This window comes from Podarcis melisellensis (genome assembly GCF_964234715.1).
Source record: "Podarcis melisellensis genome assembly, chromosome: 9".
Lineage (NCBI taxonomy): Eukaryota > Metazoa > Chordata > Lepidosauria > Squamata > Lacertidae > Podarcis > Podarcis melisellensis.
In genome coordinates, this window is record NC_138541.1 from 38,569,453 (window position 1) to 38,587,228 (window position 17,776).

The window sequence follows — 17,776 nt, forward strand, 5'->3', positions numbered from 1 at the left end:
AGTTTAGGGAGGCCCAAACATTTAAGCAATAAACAGCAAGTATATGACCTCATATTTTAGGGGCTGTAGCTTAGTGGTTGAAAAGACCCTAGGTTCAATCCCTGGGGTCAAGATGGAGACGGGAAAGACTGAAACCTTAAGAGAGCAGCTTTCAGCTATGGTTGTCAATACTAAGCTAGCTAGACCAATAGTCTGACTCAATCTTAAGTCAGCTCCTTGGCTTCGATGTAACAATACTTCAAAAGTAGCTCTATCAAGTGAAGAATTGTTCTAAATATACTTATTCAACTTATCAACTGAAAAAGATGCAGATCAATATTTTTAAGAGTTACACAGTGCCACCTTTAGCACTGCAGTGTGGCAAATAAACAAAATGGATGGGTTTAAAAAGATACCTTGAAGGAGAGTTCATCTACGTTCTCAGCATGGAAGTCATATAAAGCCTTGGCTTTTTGTTTCTTAGTACCTGGAGGTTGTGATGACTGTGTTCCTCCTGTAAAACAGAATGATAGTATTATTCTTTCATCGCAAAAATGGCAATTGTACTATACTGTTTCCCATTAGCTACCATATTTCTTACTTTCGTCTAAAATTTGATTGAGTGGAAAGGGAGAGGAGAGCAGGATGCATATTGTATACCTAAGAAAAAAGTTTGTTCCCCATCCTTTTTCCAAGCAGAAACACAAGTACAAGTGGGAGTTTTGGAAACTGTTCAGGGTTTCTAAAAGCACGGAGTTAGTTGAAGTCAAGTTGAGGCATTGTGTGAGGTTAGGAACCACTCTTTCCCTGTTGCCCCCTAGCTGAAGAGACGTGAGCATGATAGTACCCAAAACATTGAGATAATGCCAAACCTGTGGCCTATGTCAGTGCTATTGCACCAGTAACTGGCACTGTCCCAAGACACTCAAACAGCAGGTTAGTGGGATTTTTATAAGCACAACAGGTTGGGACTGTGCTGCTTGTATCCCACATGATGCTGCAGCTTTAGGATCTGGGTACCAAAAATACCATGGAATTTATGACAATTGTACATCACTAAGGTACACTCTTCATCCATCTCTGTCAATTTAGCGAGTCTCTTTCTCTGTCTAAACAAATGTTTTCCCTTAAGAGTTCATTGCTTTTTCTTTCTTTTTTGTGATACTAAACCCTGTGTGTGATAGTGATGTTTTATTTAGAAATGTAACCAAGCCTCTCCCAGGGATGGACTAATTGTTAGATCCATGGCAGAATGTGTCACGCTTCAAGGACCAACTGAGGCTGTCTGCCCGTCTAATCGCCACCATAATAAGCTTATCTGCAAACTCACTGCAACAAAGCGCATTTGAGTGTTGAGAAACTGCCTTCCATTTTGAAGGAGCTAGCTAAAGTGTGGCATCTGCATAGAGATCTAGAACAGCACGAAGTGTGGCAGTATTTATTTATAAATTAATTCAAAGGGATTTCATCTGCCCTGGAAGCATTGGAGCTTCCGCATCAAAATTTTCAAGGGCAGCAATTTGATGAACAAAGCTGATTGGCAGCAAACTGCATCATGTAGAATGGGCATTTAAGGAAATGCATTTGTGCAACCTGCCATGTGTCCATCTATTGTAGTGGACCATGCAAATTACCCATGTCCTAAAGCCCCTTTCCACGTACCTGCTAAGGCATCAAAGGCCTAAAAGAACTATAAGCCCTTCATGTTTGAATCCACTTCATACATTTCTAAAAACCTTAAAAGTTTATACAAAACTAGATCAAGAAATTCCCATTTTCCATTCCATTCAGCACTACCTGAGCAAACATGAACAAACACTGCAGGGAAAATTCCTTCCTTTCCATTCAGTCTCCCTCTGTACCACTCTGAGTCCAAGTGTTCCAATATCAAGATACGATCTCCCCTTTTAAAAGACAAGTCTTCCTGCGTTTCTGCTGTAAAATCATGGAGTGCATCACACCACTGTCCGGCACGTCCTTCCAGCTGCGAAAATGGAAGAGAGAACTTTCCTGCTACTGTATGGAAAGCAACCCAGCCCCCATTACTTATGTACATAATATTTAATAGGCTTAAAGCAGATTACTGGTGAAAAAAGCTTTATATCAATCCTGGCCTGTGAAGCACAAAGAAAAGATAGCATATCTTTCGGCTCAGTTTAAGTAGCTTATTTCCCTGTGCGCTCCTTACACTAAAAGGCAGAAGGTAATGTGGCGTTCTGAGTACACACATCTTATTTCATTGACTTTCATGGAGAAAGCGGAAGCCCAATGAGTACAAAAATATAACTGCTTTCCAACCCAGACCCCTGGGCATGCAACAGCAAGAGGAAACTGAAATGAATGGGCTTCCTGCAAGTCTGCTCTTCCTTCTCTTGACTCCATTTTCCTTTAATGATTGCATCTGAAAATGATGGCCATATTTGAGAATGTGTCACTGCAGGTTTTTAATCCTAAACATATATGCCAGAAGAAAGAGCTGTTGAATTTGGTGTGCTTTACTTATAAATGATCATGTTTAGGATGAATCTATGAAGAAGTGCCTAGGAATAATAATGCTTTCTATTTTGCAAAATATGATAATAAGGGTTCCCCAGCCCCTAAAAATAACGTTTTGTTCATTTGATAAAGTTATTATTAATGGTATTTTTGATTTAGAAGCCAAGCTCTCAGTTCTTTTCATTTTATATTAATTGTCCAGTGCTTCTGTGCAGCTATAAATTCTGTTGTCACCGAAGAGAGACTGCTTTTTACTCATCTCTACAAGCACATCTAGGGCATCTTTATCAGTAGCAGAAACAAAAATCTAATTACCAGTGAAAACCAAGAGCAAATTAAGCAACTCAAAGAATTGTTGGCGGAACAAAAGTGTTTTCACCACCTCCATTCCACATCTGTACTAGGGCATTTTATCTCCCTTACCCTTTCAGCGACCCTACCCTCTGCTTCTGTTCAGGGTGTGAAAACTGGATTCCATCCATGTTAATTAAAGGTATACCTAATGGCATATTTACCAGACATATGTGAATAGCAGAAACTATAATGCCTACTGCTAGCGTGAGACAATGTTAAATGGATTACCTGTGACACAGGCACAGAATTCTTATTCAGTGATGTTCCACCATCTATATAAGAGGATGATAAAGGGAATTATTATTTATCACTTATAAACCACCCAAACTTTTCAAAGCCCTATACAGAGATTAAGAGTTAAGGCAGTACCCACTTCCAAGATTTGGATCGGTGTATGTTCGACTGGCTGAGTCAGGATGGGGGAGTTATGCCCTGGCTCAACTAAGAAAGCCCAAGCTCTGCAAATCCAGCATCTCTCATCTCAGTGAATCTTGGGTTTGGACTGTAATGTTACTCACAATTGCTTTCTGTATTACCTGGTCCAGGGAGATCTTCAATAATTTCTACAAAGTTCAAGGGGAAAATTCCAGATGTGCCTCTCAGCTCTCCTCTAGCCCATTCTTCATTGACATATTCCTTCAAAGTAATAATTTCACCTTCCGAAAAGCTTAATTCATCTTTCTGATCTCCGATGTACTCAAATCGAGCTATACATCTAGGGCCTCTAAAATAACAAAGATAACAAAACAAAGCTCAAAGGAACAGCAGTAATAGCTCCCCCCCCCCCAAACTCTTGCTCCAAACCATCAACCACATTAAGAATGGAACAACAGCTTTATTCAAAATGAGCCCATTCATCACATGTATGGACTGACTGCTGACTTGAAAAAACAGCCTGCCTCTTTCCATTGATGTTAAGCCCATTCCAGGGAATCTCTACCCATATCTGACACAAACAGGTACTACGTAGGTGCTGTGTAGGTACAGCTGTCAAGCAATGCAGTATCTACTCTTCGGTGAGGCCAGGTTGTAAAGATGCCCCTAATGCTCAGACCTGAGCAGCTGGTTTATATACAGTGCATCCGTTCCGGAGCCCCGTTCGCATCCAGAAGCGAATGCAACCCACACCTGCGGGTCATGATTCACTGCTTCTGCGCATGTGCGTGACGTCATTTTGACTGTGCATGCACGAGTGGTGAAACCCGGAAGTAACGTGCTCTGTTACTTCCGGGTAGCCTCAGCGTGCAACTCGAAAATACTTATCCCGGAGCTACTTCAACCCGAGGTATGACTGTAATGCAAATTCTCGCTGGGATCACAGGTGCAGGTGGGTGGCTGCATAGAAATCCATTTATGTAAACTGTGTAGTGCACAGACATTGCCAGCAGGAACTGATGCAACTACAGTGGTACCTCGGGTTAAGTACTTAATTCGTTCCGGAGGTCCGTTCTTAACCTGAAACAGTTCTTAACTGAAGCACCACTTTAGCTAATGGGGCCTCCTGCTGCTGCTGCGCTGCCAGAGCAAGATTTCTGTTCTTATCCTGAAGCAAAGTTCTTAATCTGAAGCACTATTTCTGGGTTAGCGGAGTCTGTAACCTGAAGCGTATGTAACCTGAGGTACCACTGTACCTCAATACTGAGCTCAACTTAACACTTAACATTTCTGCATGTGATTGCAAACCAGCCTACATGAACTCAACGTGGGTGGAAAGGTGAAATTTACAAAGTGGTCCCAAACAAAGAAAACTGTGCGTATTACGTCCAGTTATTAGGCTCAGAAGTGCAGATATGCTGGAAATCAACGTTGCTTCTGCAATTCACAGCTGGTAAAGTAAGTACTATGAGCAGAGGGACAACCCATCACTTCAGGTCATAACCAGGCTGGAAAAAATGAATTACTATTAATGCACCTGAGCCGGGGGGGGGGTGTCCCAAGGAAACGCTCCTGCCTTCGTTCAAGCCAGCAGCCAGATACGTGGGCAGGAAGGACTCGTGCATTGGCTGGGAAGGACATGAATTCTTCTCTGGCTCATAAAATTTGAGGTGGGAAATAATTATTGTTTGATATTTTAAGTGACCGCTATAGCCTTGAGGTATCTATTTCTAAGCCAGAAAATTTAAAAAGTTTCAGTGATATCTCGTTTGTGTGCAGTTTGCTGTCTCTGTTTTCATCACTGGCTGAACAAAAAAGGATATCTGCAAAGTGGGGGGGGGGGGGGAGAGACTAGCAGAACAGTAAATTCAAAGTAAGGTATTCTTAAAGCCATGTTGGAGATGAGGGCAGATGACACTGAAATATTATTTTAATGACATTGGCAGCTGGTGGTTTATCTCCAGATTGATAACAAATGGAAATAATTCAAATCACTTGTTATTGTCTGAAATATAAAGTAAAATGTCCAGCCTTCTTAAATATTTTTCCTACCATAGTGAAAATTCTAATAATAAATAAAAAGACAGATGTTCCCATTAACCTACTGAATGATTATTGTACATAATAAATAAATTTTCTGCACACTACCAAAGAACAATAAATAAATAAATAAACAATAAACAATAAATTAACTCCAGAGTTAAAAATGAAAAAGAATTGTAAAAAGTAATCCTATAGTAGGCAGACACTCTACAACTGAGTGCAATCAATCCAGTACCTTAATTGCAATTTTAAAATGCTATGTAACAATATTTCGAATGACAGATCCACTGTGTCACTGGATATATGCAAATGTTTTGATTTAGCAGGGACCTCACAGATACATAAGAAATTTGCAATTGTTACCTTCCTCACATAACTCAGTCTTTAATGAGAATCTTGATCAAAATAGGTTACTGTTTTTTACCTTCAGACAGTTTATTGCCTATCATCCGCAAGTACAGGCTCTACACCTAGAACAAATTAACATCAATCCTTGGAAAAACACGTTTGAGGGATGATGCCATCTGCCAGTTCCTTTAATCATTGCAAATCAAACTAATGTTTATATTCGGCACACAAAAAGCGTCTTGTTCCTTACCTTACGTTGTAATTGATTTTGAATTAACAATACTGATTTTTTTTTTTAAAAAAAAGTACTTTGCAGGAATCAAGCAGCACAAAGTCAGGTAGAACATTTCCCACTATCATTTGTCTCACTAATCATACCTTCTGACACAATATGAGAGAGCCTGGAGTTCTGCTACATTATTTTGTAATATCGTGGCATTTTAAGGAACTTGTGTGCTGGCGCATGAAGTTTTAGAATCAGGTTACAGGTTTCATAGAAACCCTAGTGTGAGTGGAAGGCATTTTTATTCATGTGGGTGTCTGATTCTTATTGCTATATCCAGCTGTGGTCCCCTGTACGACGTTAGACATTATTCCACATAATTCCATGACCCAGAGGAATAGAGTTGTGTGTGTGTGTGTGTGTGTGCAGCTGCAGCTTCTTTGTTGACAAATCAGAACTCTGCTTGTGGTTCTCTGGACATTTACTGCATATTGCTGTGAAAACTTACACAATACTGGATGATGAAAAGTGCCCCTTTTTCCTGTTGCTTTCTCCTGGAATATCAACCTAGGAAGAAGACGTAGGAAAATGTAAGTGTCCAGCTTCAGAGGTTTGCTCTGCTTTAAAAACAGAATTCTTAAAAATACAGACTTGCTTGATAAAACTGCAGTTCCACCTGCAGCCTTCATGTGGCAATGTTCAGTTATTAGAATGCTTTGGTCACGCATCAAAACCAAAGGGGTTTCTTGCAGGATAAGTCTCTGATTCAATATTCTGGAAGGCACACCATGTTCTATACTTTTTTTTTGTTCCCAATACCATACTTCAGTATCAACAGTCCTCTCTTGGCTGCACACACGACTGGCAGAAATCAGGACTGAGAGTACAATAATTACATGCTGTTGCCTTTGGCTCCTTCTCCTAATTGATATTACAGTCTATTATCTGCTTGTTCATGTCACAAAAGTCAGAATAATTATTCAGACATATCCATTCCAGGACTTTGATTTCCTGGATCTCACCATCTGCAAGCCAAAACAAATAAACATATGTCGCAAAGCCTACTACTTTATTCATACAGAAGCAGAATTTTAAGAAGATGGATGAAACAATCTATTATCCAGAGGCTCTCCCACTATGCATTTGGTTTTATACTCAAGGAGATATGCTATAAACAGTCATAGAAACCCTAGGGTGAGTGTTGTAAACTTTTACAGCAAAGCAATAACTGCTTCCAGAACCAATATTTCTTATTAGATGGCAGAATTGCAATCTCTTCTGCCACACATCAGGGAATCTATGTAAAATCTGTGTTCATTTTTGGTTTTGAATTCACCTGCCTAATAGAAATATTTTGGAATTACCAATGAATCTTCACCTAAACAGTTTCAGTCTAAATGGTTGGTAATGGAAAATAACATACATATTTAGACATACACACAAAGGAATTTTGCACTTTCACTGGCATCATTAACAGTCCATGTTGAAATCTTAGGTGTGTTCACCCATTTACCTCAAAACCTGTGTTGGAAGCCTACATATTGTAGAGAGATGGGTTTATTAGCAGTTCCATGAGGTCAATGCCATTATTTATGGCACTACCATTATTTAAGGGACGTGGGTGGCGCTGTGGGTTAAACCACAGAGCCGAGGGCTTGCCGATCAGAAGGTTGGCGGTTCGAATCCCCGCAATGGGGTGAGCTCCCGTTGCTCGGTCCCTGCTCCTGCCAACCTAGCAGTTCGAAAGCACGTCAAAGTACAAGTAGATAAATAGGTACCTCTCCTCCCCCAGATGAATATTTTATTTATCTGCTGTACATGTATAGCAGGCACCCCAAGTTACCAAAAAAAGTAATTGCATGGAACAGGTGTCCAATTCCTATTTCAAACTGAGTTAAATATGTTAAACGTGAAAATATTCTGGAGAATGTGTAAACAGAAGAATTACTGAAATACACTCCAAATTCTAACAAGCGCATATGGTTAATGAATCCCAGTGTTGTCAGATGGGTTGAGCCAGGTTTTTTTCTGACTCACGTAGCTCCTTGGAGCATTTTGGTTATGGCCCTTGCTACTTACTAAAACCAAATGTTTCTAAGGATGGAAATACAGAATCTCTGCAAAAGACATGCTGCAACTCCCCCCCCCCCATCCTGAGACTGATGTTCAATCTTCCAATTTAAAATCTATTATTCTCTGTTGGTTAGAGGTTGTGGTGCTGATAATGCCAAGGTTGCAGGTTCAATCCCCATATGGGACAGCTGTGTATTCCTACATTACAGGGGGCTGGATGATCCGATCCTCAGGGTCCCTTCCAGCTCTACAATACTATGATTCTAAAAACATCCCGCCCACCCCCAAAGTATTTCCCCCCCTTCAGTAAACACATTTATGAACATTAGATAAAGCAGTCACTCTAGGCTCATAGTTTTGCAATTTATTGTTGTTTTCAGACCATCACAAGAGCAAATGATTGATAGATAAGACAGACAGACACACAGACAGACCCTGCAAAACAGATTGTTGTAGACAAGGGCACACAGCTCAGTATACTTCCCCTACAGCAGCCTTTCTCAACCTGTGGGTCCCCAGATGTTGTTGAACTACAACTCCCATCACCCCTAGCTAGCACGGCCAGAGCTCAGGGATGATGAGAATTGTAGTCCAACAACATCTGGGGACCCACAGGGTTGAGAACCGCTGTCCTACAGGAAGCAGAAAGCACTCTTCTGTTCCTCTCTTGTTTCTAAAGTTCTTAAATCCTTCAATGGATTCACAAGGTGTGGCCGTGGTGGTAAGGCACAAGGTGAATCGTGGAGCAAAAGCTAATAGTTTACTGTCCCTGAATGCCTGATAAATCACAGAGCAGCCGTAAGACTCTTGCAAGCCGCAATCTTCTGTTCCCCTGGCCACCAGTCATTCTGGATTCCTTTGCCTGTAGCCGGAGTGGCTAACCTGGAACCCCTCCAGATGTTTTTATATTCCAAGCTCCCATTATCCCTGACCACTGACCACACTTCCTGGAGCTGATGGAAGCTGGAGTCCAGAAACATCTGGACGGGCGCAGGTTAGCCACTCCTGCTTTATAGTTGCACAAATAACAAACGCACGCAGAGTCCCTTAAATTACATCTTGTTTCTCCCAGTGCTGCATATTTTGGAACCCTGCTTGATACAACCACAGCATCAGCTGCAGAGAACGGGTTTTGTAAGATTTTGACATTCCCATTCCTTCTTTAGGAGATATACAGACACACTGAAGCCCGTAATGGGTGGTCATGTTATTTAAGCGTAGGAGTGGAAGACAATCTGATCTGATGTACCAAGAAGAAGCCCCAAAGTAACATGGCTGCTGTTGTGAGAAACTGCACAATATGCTCTTGGGTGATTTATGAACACACTTGAATTAAGTAAAGGATGTGTTCTCACTTAACTTGAAATTATCATGAAAATGATGCCCATAAACTGCCAGGCAGAGCTGCGAGATTAAATAGATTTGCTGCACCTCACAAGCAACTTGATATCTGGTTTTGTGCACTCAAGCAAGATTTATCTATATGGCATGCTCAATAAAATGCACAGGGGAGAAATTAAATTAGAACTGGGATGTGTACATAGATGGAATGCACCATATTTCACTGGAAGTGGCCTACTTACAATAACTTTGACAAAGCTGGCAGGAAAGATCCCTGTGCAATTCTTGCATTTTCCTCTGTACCACTCGTCATCTATTTTCTCCAGAAGATAAACGGTCTCTCCAGAATAGAGGTCCAAATCATCAGCATGTTCTGTGGACAACAAAAAATTATACCTGTTCATGTTGTAGCCTAGTATATTGAATATCGCTAAGAAAAGCCTCATTTAAAACAAACACTGTATGCAAAACCAAGCCAGAGCTTGAAAAATACTATAACATAAACTATTTAGGGTTGGGAGTAAGGAGCATACTGGAATTTGGAGCCAGCACAGCCCCTTACAATAGCACAGAGAGAGGAGCTAGGTTACATCTTCCCTATGAACATAAAACCTGCCTGCTAAATCAATGGGTCTAATTTACTTGGCTGTCATCCTATGATTCTAAATTTCCTCCCAAGAGTCACTAGGCATATTAATACCAACAAAATGAAGCCAATTATTTACATTTAAAAGGGGTGGGGTGGGGGTGCAGGTGGAGTTTGGAAACTTTGGGGCAAGTCCTTCTGTGCTAACCTTCTTGCAATCCACAGAGTATGCAGTTTAATTTAAGCCATGAACCATTTCTGTGTGTGTCTATGGCAGTGCCAGAACATTATATCTACCCACGCCGTATGTCAAAACAGTAGTTGTACACAATAGGCAAGCTGCAGTAATTGTACTGGGCCCCTTTCCCCTGTTCTCAAGTCTACCCATATACAGTGGTATCTCAGGTTAAGTACTTAATTCGTTCCGGAGGTCCGTACTTAACCTGAAACTGTTCCTAACCTGAAGCACCACTTTAGCTAATGGGGCCTCCCGCTGCTGCTGTGCCGCTGGAGCACGATTTCTGTTCTCATCCTGAAGCAAAGTTCTTAACCTGAAGCACTATTTCTGGGTTAGCGGAGTCTGTAACCTGAAGCGTATGTAACCTGAAGCGTATGTAACCTGAGGTACCACTGTATCTCTGACACCATGTCCCTCTGAAAACTGCCCAGAAAGGAACCCCAGAAGCCTATCAAACCTGCGATGCCCACAGGCCAACCAGGTTTGTAACCGTGTTTATGGTTATCTAGCCATTTCTACAAAGGTAACTCAGTGAGTGACTCTGGGCATCGCAGACCTGTGTACACTTTCTGCCTTACACAGGTATCCTTTCAATTTCTTCTTCATCATCCTCATCCCCTTTAAACTTTCTCACTTAGCCACTGCATTGTGTCCCTTGCAGCAATCACTTTAGTTGTGTTTGCTTATAAGCAATAAACTGGAAACTATGAATGGAAAGTGATTCAAGCATGTTGCCGTTTCCCAGCAAGAAACAGCCTAGCACTGTCAGTATGTTCTGGCATGCAGCAGAACCAGTAAACTAAAATCTGTAAACATGATTCAAAAAGAAAGAAGAGCCCAAAATTTTAACTGTTTCCATTTACACTGCTACCACTGAACTGCACTTACCTCCTAGAAAATCATGCAGCACTATCGCATGAGGAACACGGGGGTCGGAAATCTTCTGCATATTGTCCGAATCCTTAAAACACAGTAGATTTGGAAATTGTGATGCTTGGTGTTTATTTGTTGGGAGCCCTAATTTCTGTGTGGATCATCCATCACTGACTTAAATATAACCTTCCACCGATTTATGTTGTTAGCTGTTAAGACATAAAATGTGGGGCCTGCTTCTTTTCTCATTTAATCTGGATTTTAATACCACCTGATCTCATTGAAAATCAATGATCTTAAACCAGCGCAGTACATGCATCAGCGAAAAGAAAATCGCATCTCTGAAAATTGCAAGCCGCTGCTTTGTTACTGTAAATGAGATGTGTGCCTGTCTAAGCCTTTTCCTTATTTGCAAAGTTTTCTAACTAATTCTCAGATAGGCTAACTCCACAGCACCAACAATAACAGTAAAATCCCCTTGGGAAGTATGAGCAAAATATGCTGACCATTTCAAAACACAATATCCATTTTAATTTGTTAAGAGCCACAGATAAAGGCCTCTTGGTATACTTCTAAGAGTAACCTAATAGCACGAGATGCTTAACATCCTATACTAAGATAATAAAATTATGTTTTGGATTAGGATTCACCAACTGCTGTTCCAGTGAAATAGTGTTGCCCTGGAGTAAGAAATTTTTTAATACAAAGCATGCTAGGATCTACAGAAATGTACAGGAAGCTATAGGCCCTGCTCTCGATAATTGTCTATTTTTTTCTAATTTGTTTCAACTATGCAGTTTTTGATACGTATATTAAAATTCATACCCTCTGTCTGCTTTTCAAACTCTCATCCAGTGGAGTTATTATCTGCATCTGGGATGAATGAACTTTGCCAGTTTCTTCACCCTTTTGACATTCAATGATGCTGTTGTCAACATGGTCCACCAGCACAAGCACATCCCCACGCTTTAAAGTTAACAAAAGGCCGTTAGATGGTTCATGATTCAGCAAGTAGCATGTGCATATGGATGAATAAGCCACAAGAAAGAGCTTTACCTTGCAAGAGAGATGGCTGGGATCTTGTGGAGAGATATCTTCCTTGGCGATTCCATGAGGCACCGGAAGCTTAAGACAAATAACTCAAACGTTTCAGTCCAAAATAGCTCCTGTCAATTTGCTACACAACTTAATGTTTTATTACATATTGTAAAGAAAGAAAATCAAAATACATTTTAAAGATACAGAAGCAACCATATTTTTGGAGCATAAATTTTTGTGTGAAAACTGCAGTGTATTAATTCATTGTTTGTCTGTTTGCTTGCTTCTTAAAAATGTGTCTATCCTGCTGTTCATCATAAGATCTCAGGGTGAGGAACAATAACACTTATTTTAAAACCCACAGATCCATTAAACAACCCAAAAGCATATAACATTACCATTTACATAAGTTACAAAACAATAGGGTGGCTTCTATCAAACCCCAATTTTGTGCTTTTCCTCACCATGTATTTACTGTAGAGAGGATGGCCTGGCTTGGGTCGAGGAGGTAAAGCTGGGTCTTGATTTTTAGCAGTATCATTCTTTGTTCTCTTGACTCCTGGCCCTGATTTGCCTGGTTGTTTATGGAGGTTCACGTCAGATGATGAGCGAGAAAACCTCTCCTTTTGCGATGAGGCCTTGGTAGACTTTGGTGGTGGTGGCCTTCCAGGGGCACCCTTAGGTGGAGGAGGTCGAGCTGGGGTGGTTTTTCCATCACCAGGCCTAGAAGGTACACAGATAACAAGGAATATAAACCATATAACAGAAAGCATAGTTCATTCAGATATGTAGAAAAATACTGCAGGGCTGGATTATCTGAAACTCCTGGGAAAAGACAAGAAGCATTTTTTGAGGGGGCAGTGGACAATCATTGCAATATCCCCACTAGCCTCTTAAACAGAAAATTCAATTTCTGCTGACCAGTTTTGATTACAGACAACTAGCTTTTGCAGGAAGGCAGACCATAATTAAAGAGCTTTGTTTGAAGCTGCCGAAAGCAGTGAGTGCACCATGTCTGAGCTGCCTCATGTGTAAGCTTGCTGAACCAGCTAGACAGAATATCAAATTATAAACAGTTAGAAGGAATGTTTACACCATACAGTGGTACCTTGGTTCTCAAACGCCTTGGTACTCAAACAACTTGGAACCCAAACACTGCAAATCTGGAACCCAAACACTGCAAACAGTGGAATTTGCTGCCAAGGAGTGTGGTGGAGTCTCCTTCTTTGGAGGTCTTTAAGCAGAGGCTTGACAACCATATGTCAGGAGTGCTCTGATGGTGTTTCCTGCTTGGCAGGGGGTTGGACTCGATGGCCCTTGTGGTCTCTTCCAACTCTATGATTCTATGGAAGTAAGCATTCCAGTTTGCGAACTGTTTTCAGAAGCCGAACGTGCTCCATTTTGAGTGTTACGCTTCCGTTTTGAGTGCCACACTTCCATTTTGAGCGTTACGCTGAGGTCTGTCTATTTTTGCTATTTATTTTGTGTTTTTGTAGCTCTTTTTTGTGTTTTTGTGACTGTGTGGAAACCAGTTCAGCTACTGACTGATTGATTGTGTGACTGCAGTACATTGTTTATTGCTTTCATTTTATGGATCAGTGGTCTTGTTAGATAGTAAAATGTGAAATTGCTGTTTTAGGGGTTGTTTTTAAAAGTCTGGAACAGATTAATCCATTTTGCATTACTTTCTATGGGAAAGCACGCCTTGGTTTTGGAATAGAGTTCCGGAACAGATTAAGTTTGAGAACCCAGGTACCACTGTACTGGTAAATATGTTCCCATCTACTGAAATATTTAAAACACCATAGGAACAAATAGGTTTTTAGCTCACAAATGTCATTCTGCTGGCCACTAAACAATTTGATTGATGTGAGTTACTGGGAAATTGTCAAAATAGTACAGTGGTACCTTGGGTTACAGATGCTTCAGGTTACAGACTCTGCTAACCCAGAAACAGTACCTCGGGTTAAGAACTTTGCTTCAGGATGAGAACAGAAATTGTGTGATGGCGGTGCGGTGGCAGCAGGAGGCCCCATTAGCTAAAGTGGTACCTCAGGTTAAGAACGGACCTCTGGAACGAATTAAGTTCTTAACCCAAGGTACCACTGTAATAAGTAAGAATAACTTGGCAGGGCTTTGATATGTATTTTTACAGCGTTCATTTTAATAATGATACCTGTTGTGCCTAATTCTCTATATTTGAACAGGGCAGTTGCACAACATCATAAAAAAAAATCCTTACAATCCTAAAAACATTTAAAATTACTTCTCTAAAGATATTAAAAGAACATTGCCACCATCTTAAACATATTTTAAATACAAAATGTTTAAGCAGAAAGGAGAGAGGCAAAGTATATATTTATTACGATCTTAACAAACACAAAAGCAACAGGTTAAACATGTAATACAACAAAGCTGACAAAAGAGAGAGAGAGAGAGAGAGAGAGAAAGAGAGAGAGAGAGAGAGAGAGAGAGAGAGAGAGAGAGAGAGAGAGAGAGAGAGCGCCATGTTTATATCAACAGCAACAATGACTCATCTCCTTTGGGATTAGCCGAGTCTTCCTGAAACAACGCTCTCGGGTTTACTCCTATTATCATCATTCCTGCAACTTAAGATTTCAGAGCTGAAAGACAGCTCTGTCTTCTTGCTATGCAAGACTGGACTGATCCAGTTCCACGATCGGTTCAAGCTGTCTAATGCAGGATAGTTATATCAGAAGAGCAGAAGAGCAGAATGCTGTTCTGCTTTGTGTGGAAGCAGCTCCCCACGTGGGGAGCTCATGAAAAAGGAGGACTGCACTGGCAAGGCTGAAATCATGAGGATCCTGTTTCGAAGCAGCTTCATGCAAGCAGCTTCCCATGTGTAACAGTGTTTATACGATTTGGTTTTTCAATAATATACATGACCGGAGTGTTCTTTTCTGGGTTGCTCTCAAACTGAGCAACTTACTATTAGATGCACTCTTATTGCTGTCTAATTCACACTTGACCAATAGCAATCTGCTGCGATTCCTAGCTATAGAATGAGGCAAGTGTATCAGGCTAAACCATGGGTTAGCGCTAGTGCATGAACGGGAACAAGCCCAAACAAAGCCTCCGGTTTAGACATTCCTCCCTGGGAGAAGAACACTGCCAGAATTTAGTTTCACCTTTGCAGAATGTTGACTTAGTTTTGCATTTGAACCAGAGGTTGTGGCAAAAGGTAGTTTAATTATTCCTGTCCCCCTGAGCAAAAACAGTTGGGCATACAGTATTCTCCATCTAATATCCCCTTATATATTTCAAGGGAGCCTGGGATAGCTCTGACTTTGCTAATGTATGGGGACAAAAGAGAGAGGAACAGCAGGAGTTCATATTCTACTCAAGAGGCAGTGTCAACAGTATAGAGGGTTCATTGCTATTGCAGTTAAAAGGAAATGAAACTGTTGCAGTGCGAAAAATGATTTGAATACATTCTTATGATGGATCAGTGACCATGACCAATGTATGAACTACGCGCGCGCGCGCACACACACACACACACGAACTAGGCAGCATCTGTACTACACCAAGACTTTTCCCCATCTCTTTCTACTCCTTTTTGTATGGTTATTGGACAAATTAATACTTTACTCACCTTGGGGGCATTATGGGTTCATTCTTTGATGACTGTTTCAAACTAGAATGCTCAGATTCCTATTGGAATATAAAATCTGCATTATTATTTGGAAAATATGATTTGAAAGTTCAACATTATTATTGTTTCAAAGGAAAACTTAAATTAAGATTTCACTACAGAGATTTTATTATTTGCATCCCCCCCACAAGGGACTGTTTCCTGGTGAATATTAGCACAACTTGTGCTATTAGTATTTTGAGAGATATAGGGTAACTATTTGAGAATAAAATGTAGTAAAGCCCATTTACTGTGAACTAGGGGCCTCAATACACAATAGCAATGTCAGTCATACTCCAAGTAGTCCACTGATTTCATGTGGTCTACTCTAAGTATGTCTCTAAGTATGCTGAAGAATTGATGCTTTTGAATTATGGTGCTGGAGGAGACTCTTGAGAGTCCCATGGACTGCAAGAAGATCAAACCTATCCATTCTGAAGGAAATCAGCCCTGAGTGCTCACTGGAAGGACAGATCCTGAAGCTGAGGCTACAATACTTTGGCCACCTCATGAGAAGAGAAGACTCCCTGGAAAAGACCCTGATGTTGGGAAAGACTGAGGGCACAAAGAGAAGGGGACAACAGAGGACGAGATGGTTGGACAGTGTTCTCGAACCTACTAACATGAGTTTGACCAAACTGCAGGAGGCAGCAGAAGACAGGAGTGCCTGGCGTGTTCTGGTCCATGGGGTCACGGAGAGTCAGACACAACTAAACAACAACAACAAGTATGTCTAATGTTGTAGAATAACCCAATGTGACTGAAGAAAAGCTAGTGCCAAATTCTTCCCTAGTGAAGAAAAGACTAATATCTTCCATCTTTTTGATATTCAGTGGGGCAGTGTGGTGGACAGAAGATCTTTCCTTCTAAAGAGATATGATGCACTTTCAAAAGGGTAAGTGGAATTAGTTCAAAGAAATCACATTAGAGATAAAAATTCTTAGTAGAACTTTGTGTATTACTGTAGGATATGGGGACAGCCCTCGCTGAAGAAAGGAAACAGAAACTACAAATGATACAACTGTATTTTTCCAACACAGAGAATGGCCTTCTGTATCAAAGCAATGTGTTTCCATGCTGATAGCCAAGGCATCCTTTCTTTTCTGAGGTAAAAATAGTTGATGCCTTCATTCTCATACCAACTCCCATCAGCCCCTGCCAGCATGGCCAAAAGTCAGGGTTGGATGGGACTGTAGTCTGACAACATATGAAGGGGCTCCATGCTGGTGACACCTACAATAGAAGATCTCACACCAGTACATTAATGTGCTCTGACACACAGCTTGGGACTTTATGGTGTAGCATAAATTAAACCAAGACGGAATCATGGAGCTGTGTGTGTGTCATCCTGTAAGCTACAGGATATACATACATACATACATACATACATATCCATGGAGGAATTTCAGTGCTATGGCGACTCCAAGAGATGGCTATTCACCCTCTACTTGAAGACTCCCAGCAAGAAGGAGCTCACCACCACCTTTCTAAGTAATTGGTTTAATTGTTGAACTGCTCTTATGATTAAGAATTCTCTCCTAAAGTTCAACAGAAAACAATTTAGAGTCTTAATTCTCAAAATGGCACCTTATGTACAAAAGGATAATTCAAAGATGATAAACAAAGAAGAATGAGTTACCACATTTTTTGTTGCTTTGTTGTTATTGGGTTTTCCAGCCGAAACGCCAGATGTGTTCCCTATTGGTTTTTCTGTAGGAAGTGGAGGAGGGCTCTCTGGAACTTCATTTAAAGCTGAAAAAATATTGCCATAAACATCATACAGATACACTAAAAAACATAAACATCAGTGGATTTGATCGATCAAACGGAATCACAACATCTCTTTAAAAAGAAAGATCCTTCATCCTGGCCAGGGGGGTTCACCATTTCAAGAAATGACACGTGAGCGCCACAACAAAACCAATGACCCATGTACAAAAAGGTATGGACCTCTTCACTAGGGATACAGACGCACTGGTGAGGATGCATTATGTCAGACTTTCCAGCAGATGCTGGAGTGGGTCATAGAGATACTACTCCACACCTCCCATTTCAGAACTATAAAGACTGTGTATTTCACAAATGAACTGCCTGTTTCCTCTTGCTATCAGAGCACGACTGTTTTCTTGGACCAGAGGACAGTAACAAGGATGG

At 40.8% G+C, this 17,776-nt stretch overlaps 1 protein-coding gene and 1 long non-coding RNA gene across 6 annotated transcripts in view; one reads left to right on the plus strand and one right to left on the minus strand.

Moving 5' to 3' along the window:
• Nucleotides 1-17,776, plus strand: part of LOC309378273 — a 197,454-nt gene that overhangs the window by 14,965 nt on the left and 164,713 nt on the right. The gene's annotated exons all lie outside the window — the stretch shown is intronic.
• The window catches only part of SH3D19 (SH3 domain containing 19), a 64,411-nt gene that overhangs the window by 5,171 nt on the left and 41,464 nt on the right, over nt 1-17,776 (minus strand). For 3 of the 5 annotated variants that reach the window (XM_081925979.1, XM_081925983.1, XM_081925982.1), the window contains 12 exons: nt 17,262-17,374; nt 15,584-15,642; nt 12,432-12,690; nt 11,986-12,054; nt 11,755-11,895; nt 10,945-11,017; nt 9,475-9,605; nt 6,327-6,385; nt 3,366-3,553; nt 3,058-3,101; nt 1,777-1,963; nt 396-493 (listed from right to left, as the gene is read on the minus strand). In XM_081925979.1, the coding sequence (XP_081782105.1) occupies nt 396-493; nt 1,777-1,963; nt 3,058-3,101; nt 3,366-3,553; nt 6,327-6,385; nt 9,475-9,605; nt 10,945-11,017; nt 11,755-11,895; nt 11,986-12,054; nt 12,432-12,690; nt 15,584-15,642; nt 17,262-17,374 (1,421 nt within the window). The remainder of the gene's footprint in view (nt 1-395; nt 494-1,776; nt 1,964-3,057; nt 3,102-3,365; nt 3,554-6,326; nt 6,386-9,474; nt 9,606-10,944; nt 11,018-11,754; nt 11,896-11,985; nt 12,055-12,431; nt 12,691-15,583; nt 15,643-17,261; nt 17,375-17,776) is intronic. The other 2 variants (XM_081925980.1, XM_081925981.1) reach the window with 2 other exon arrangements.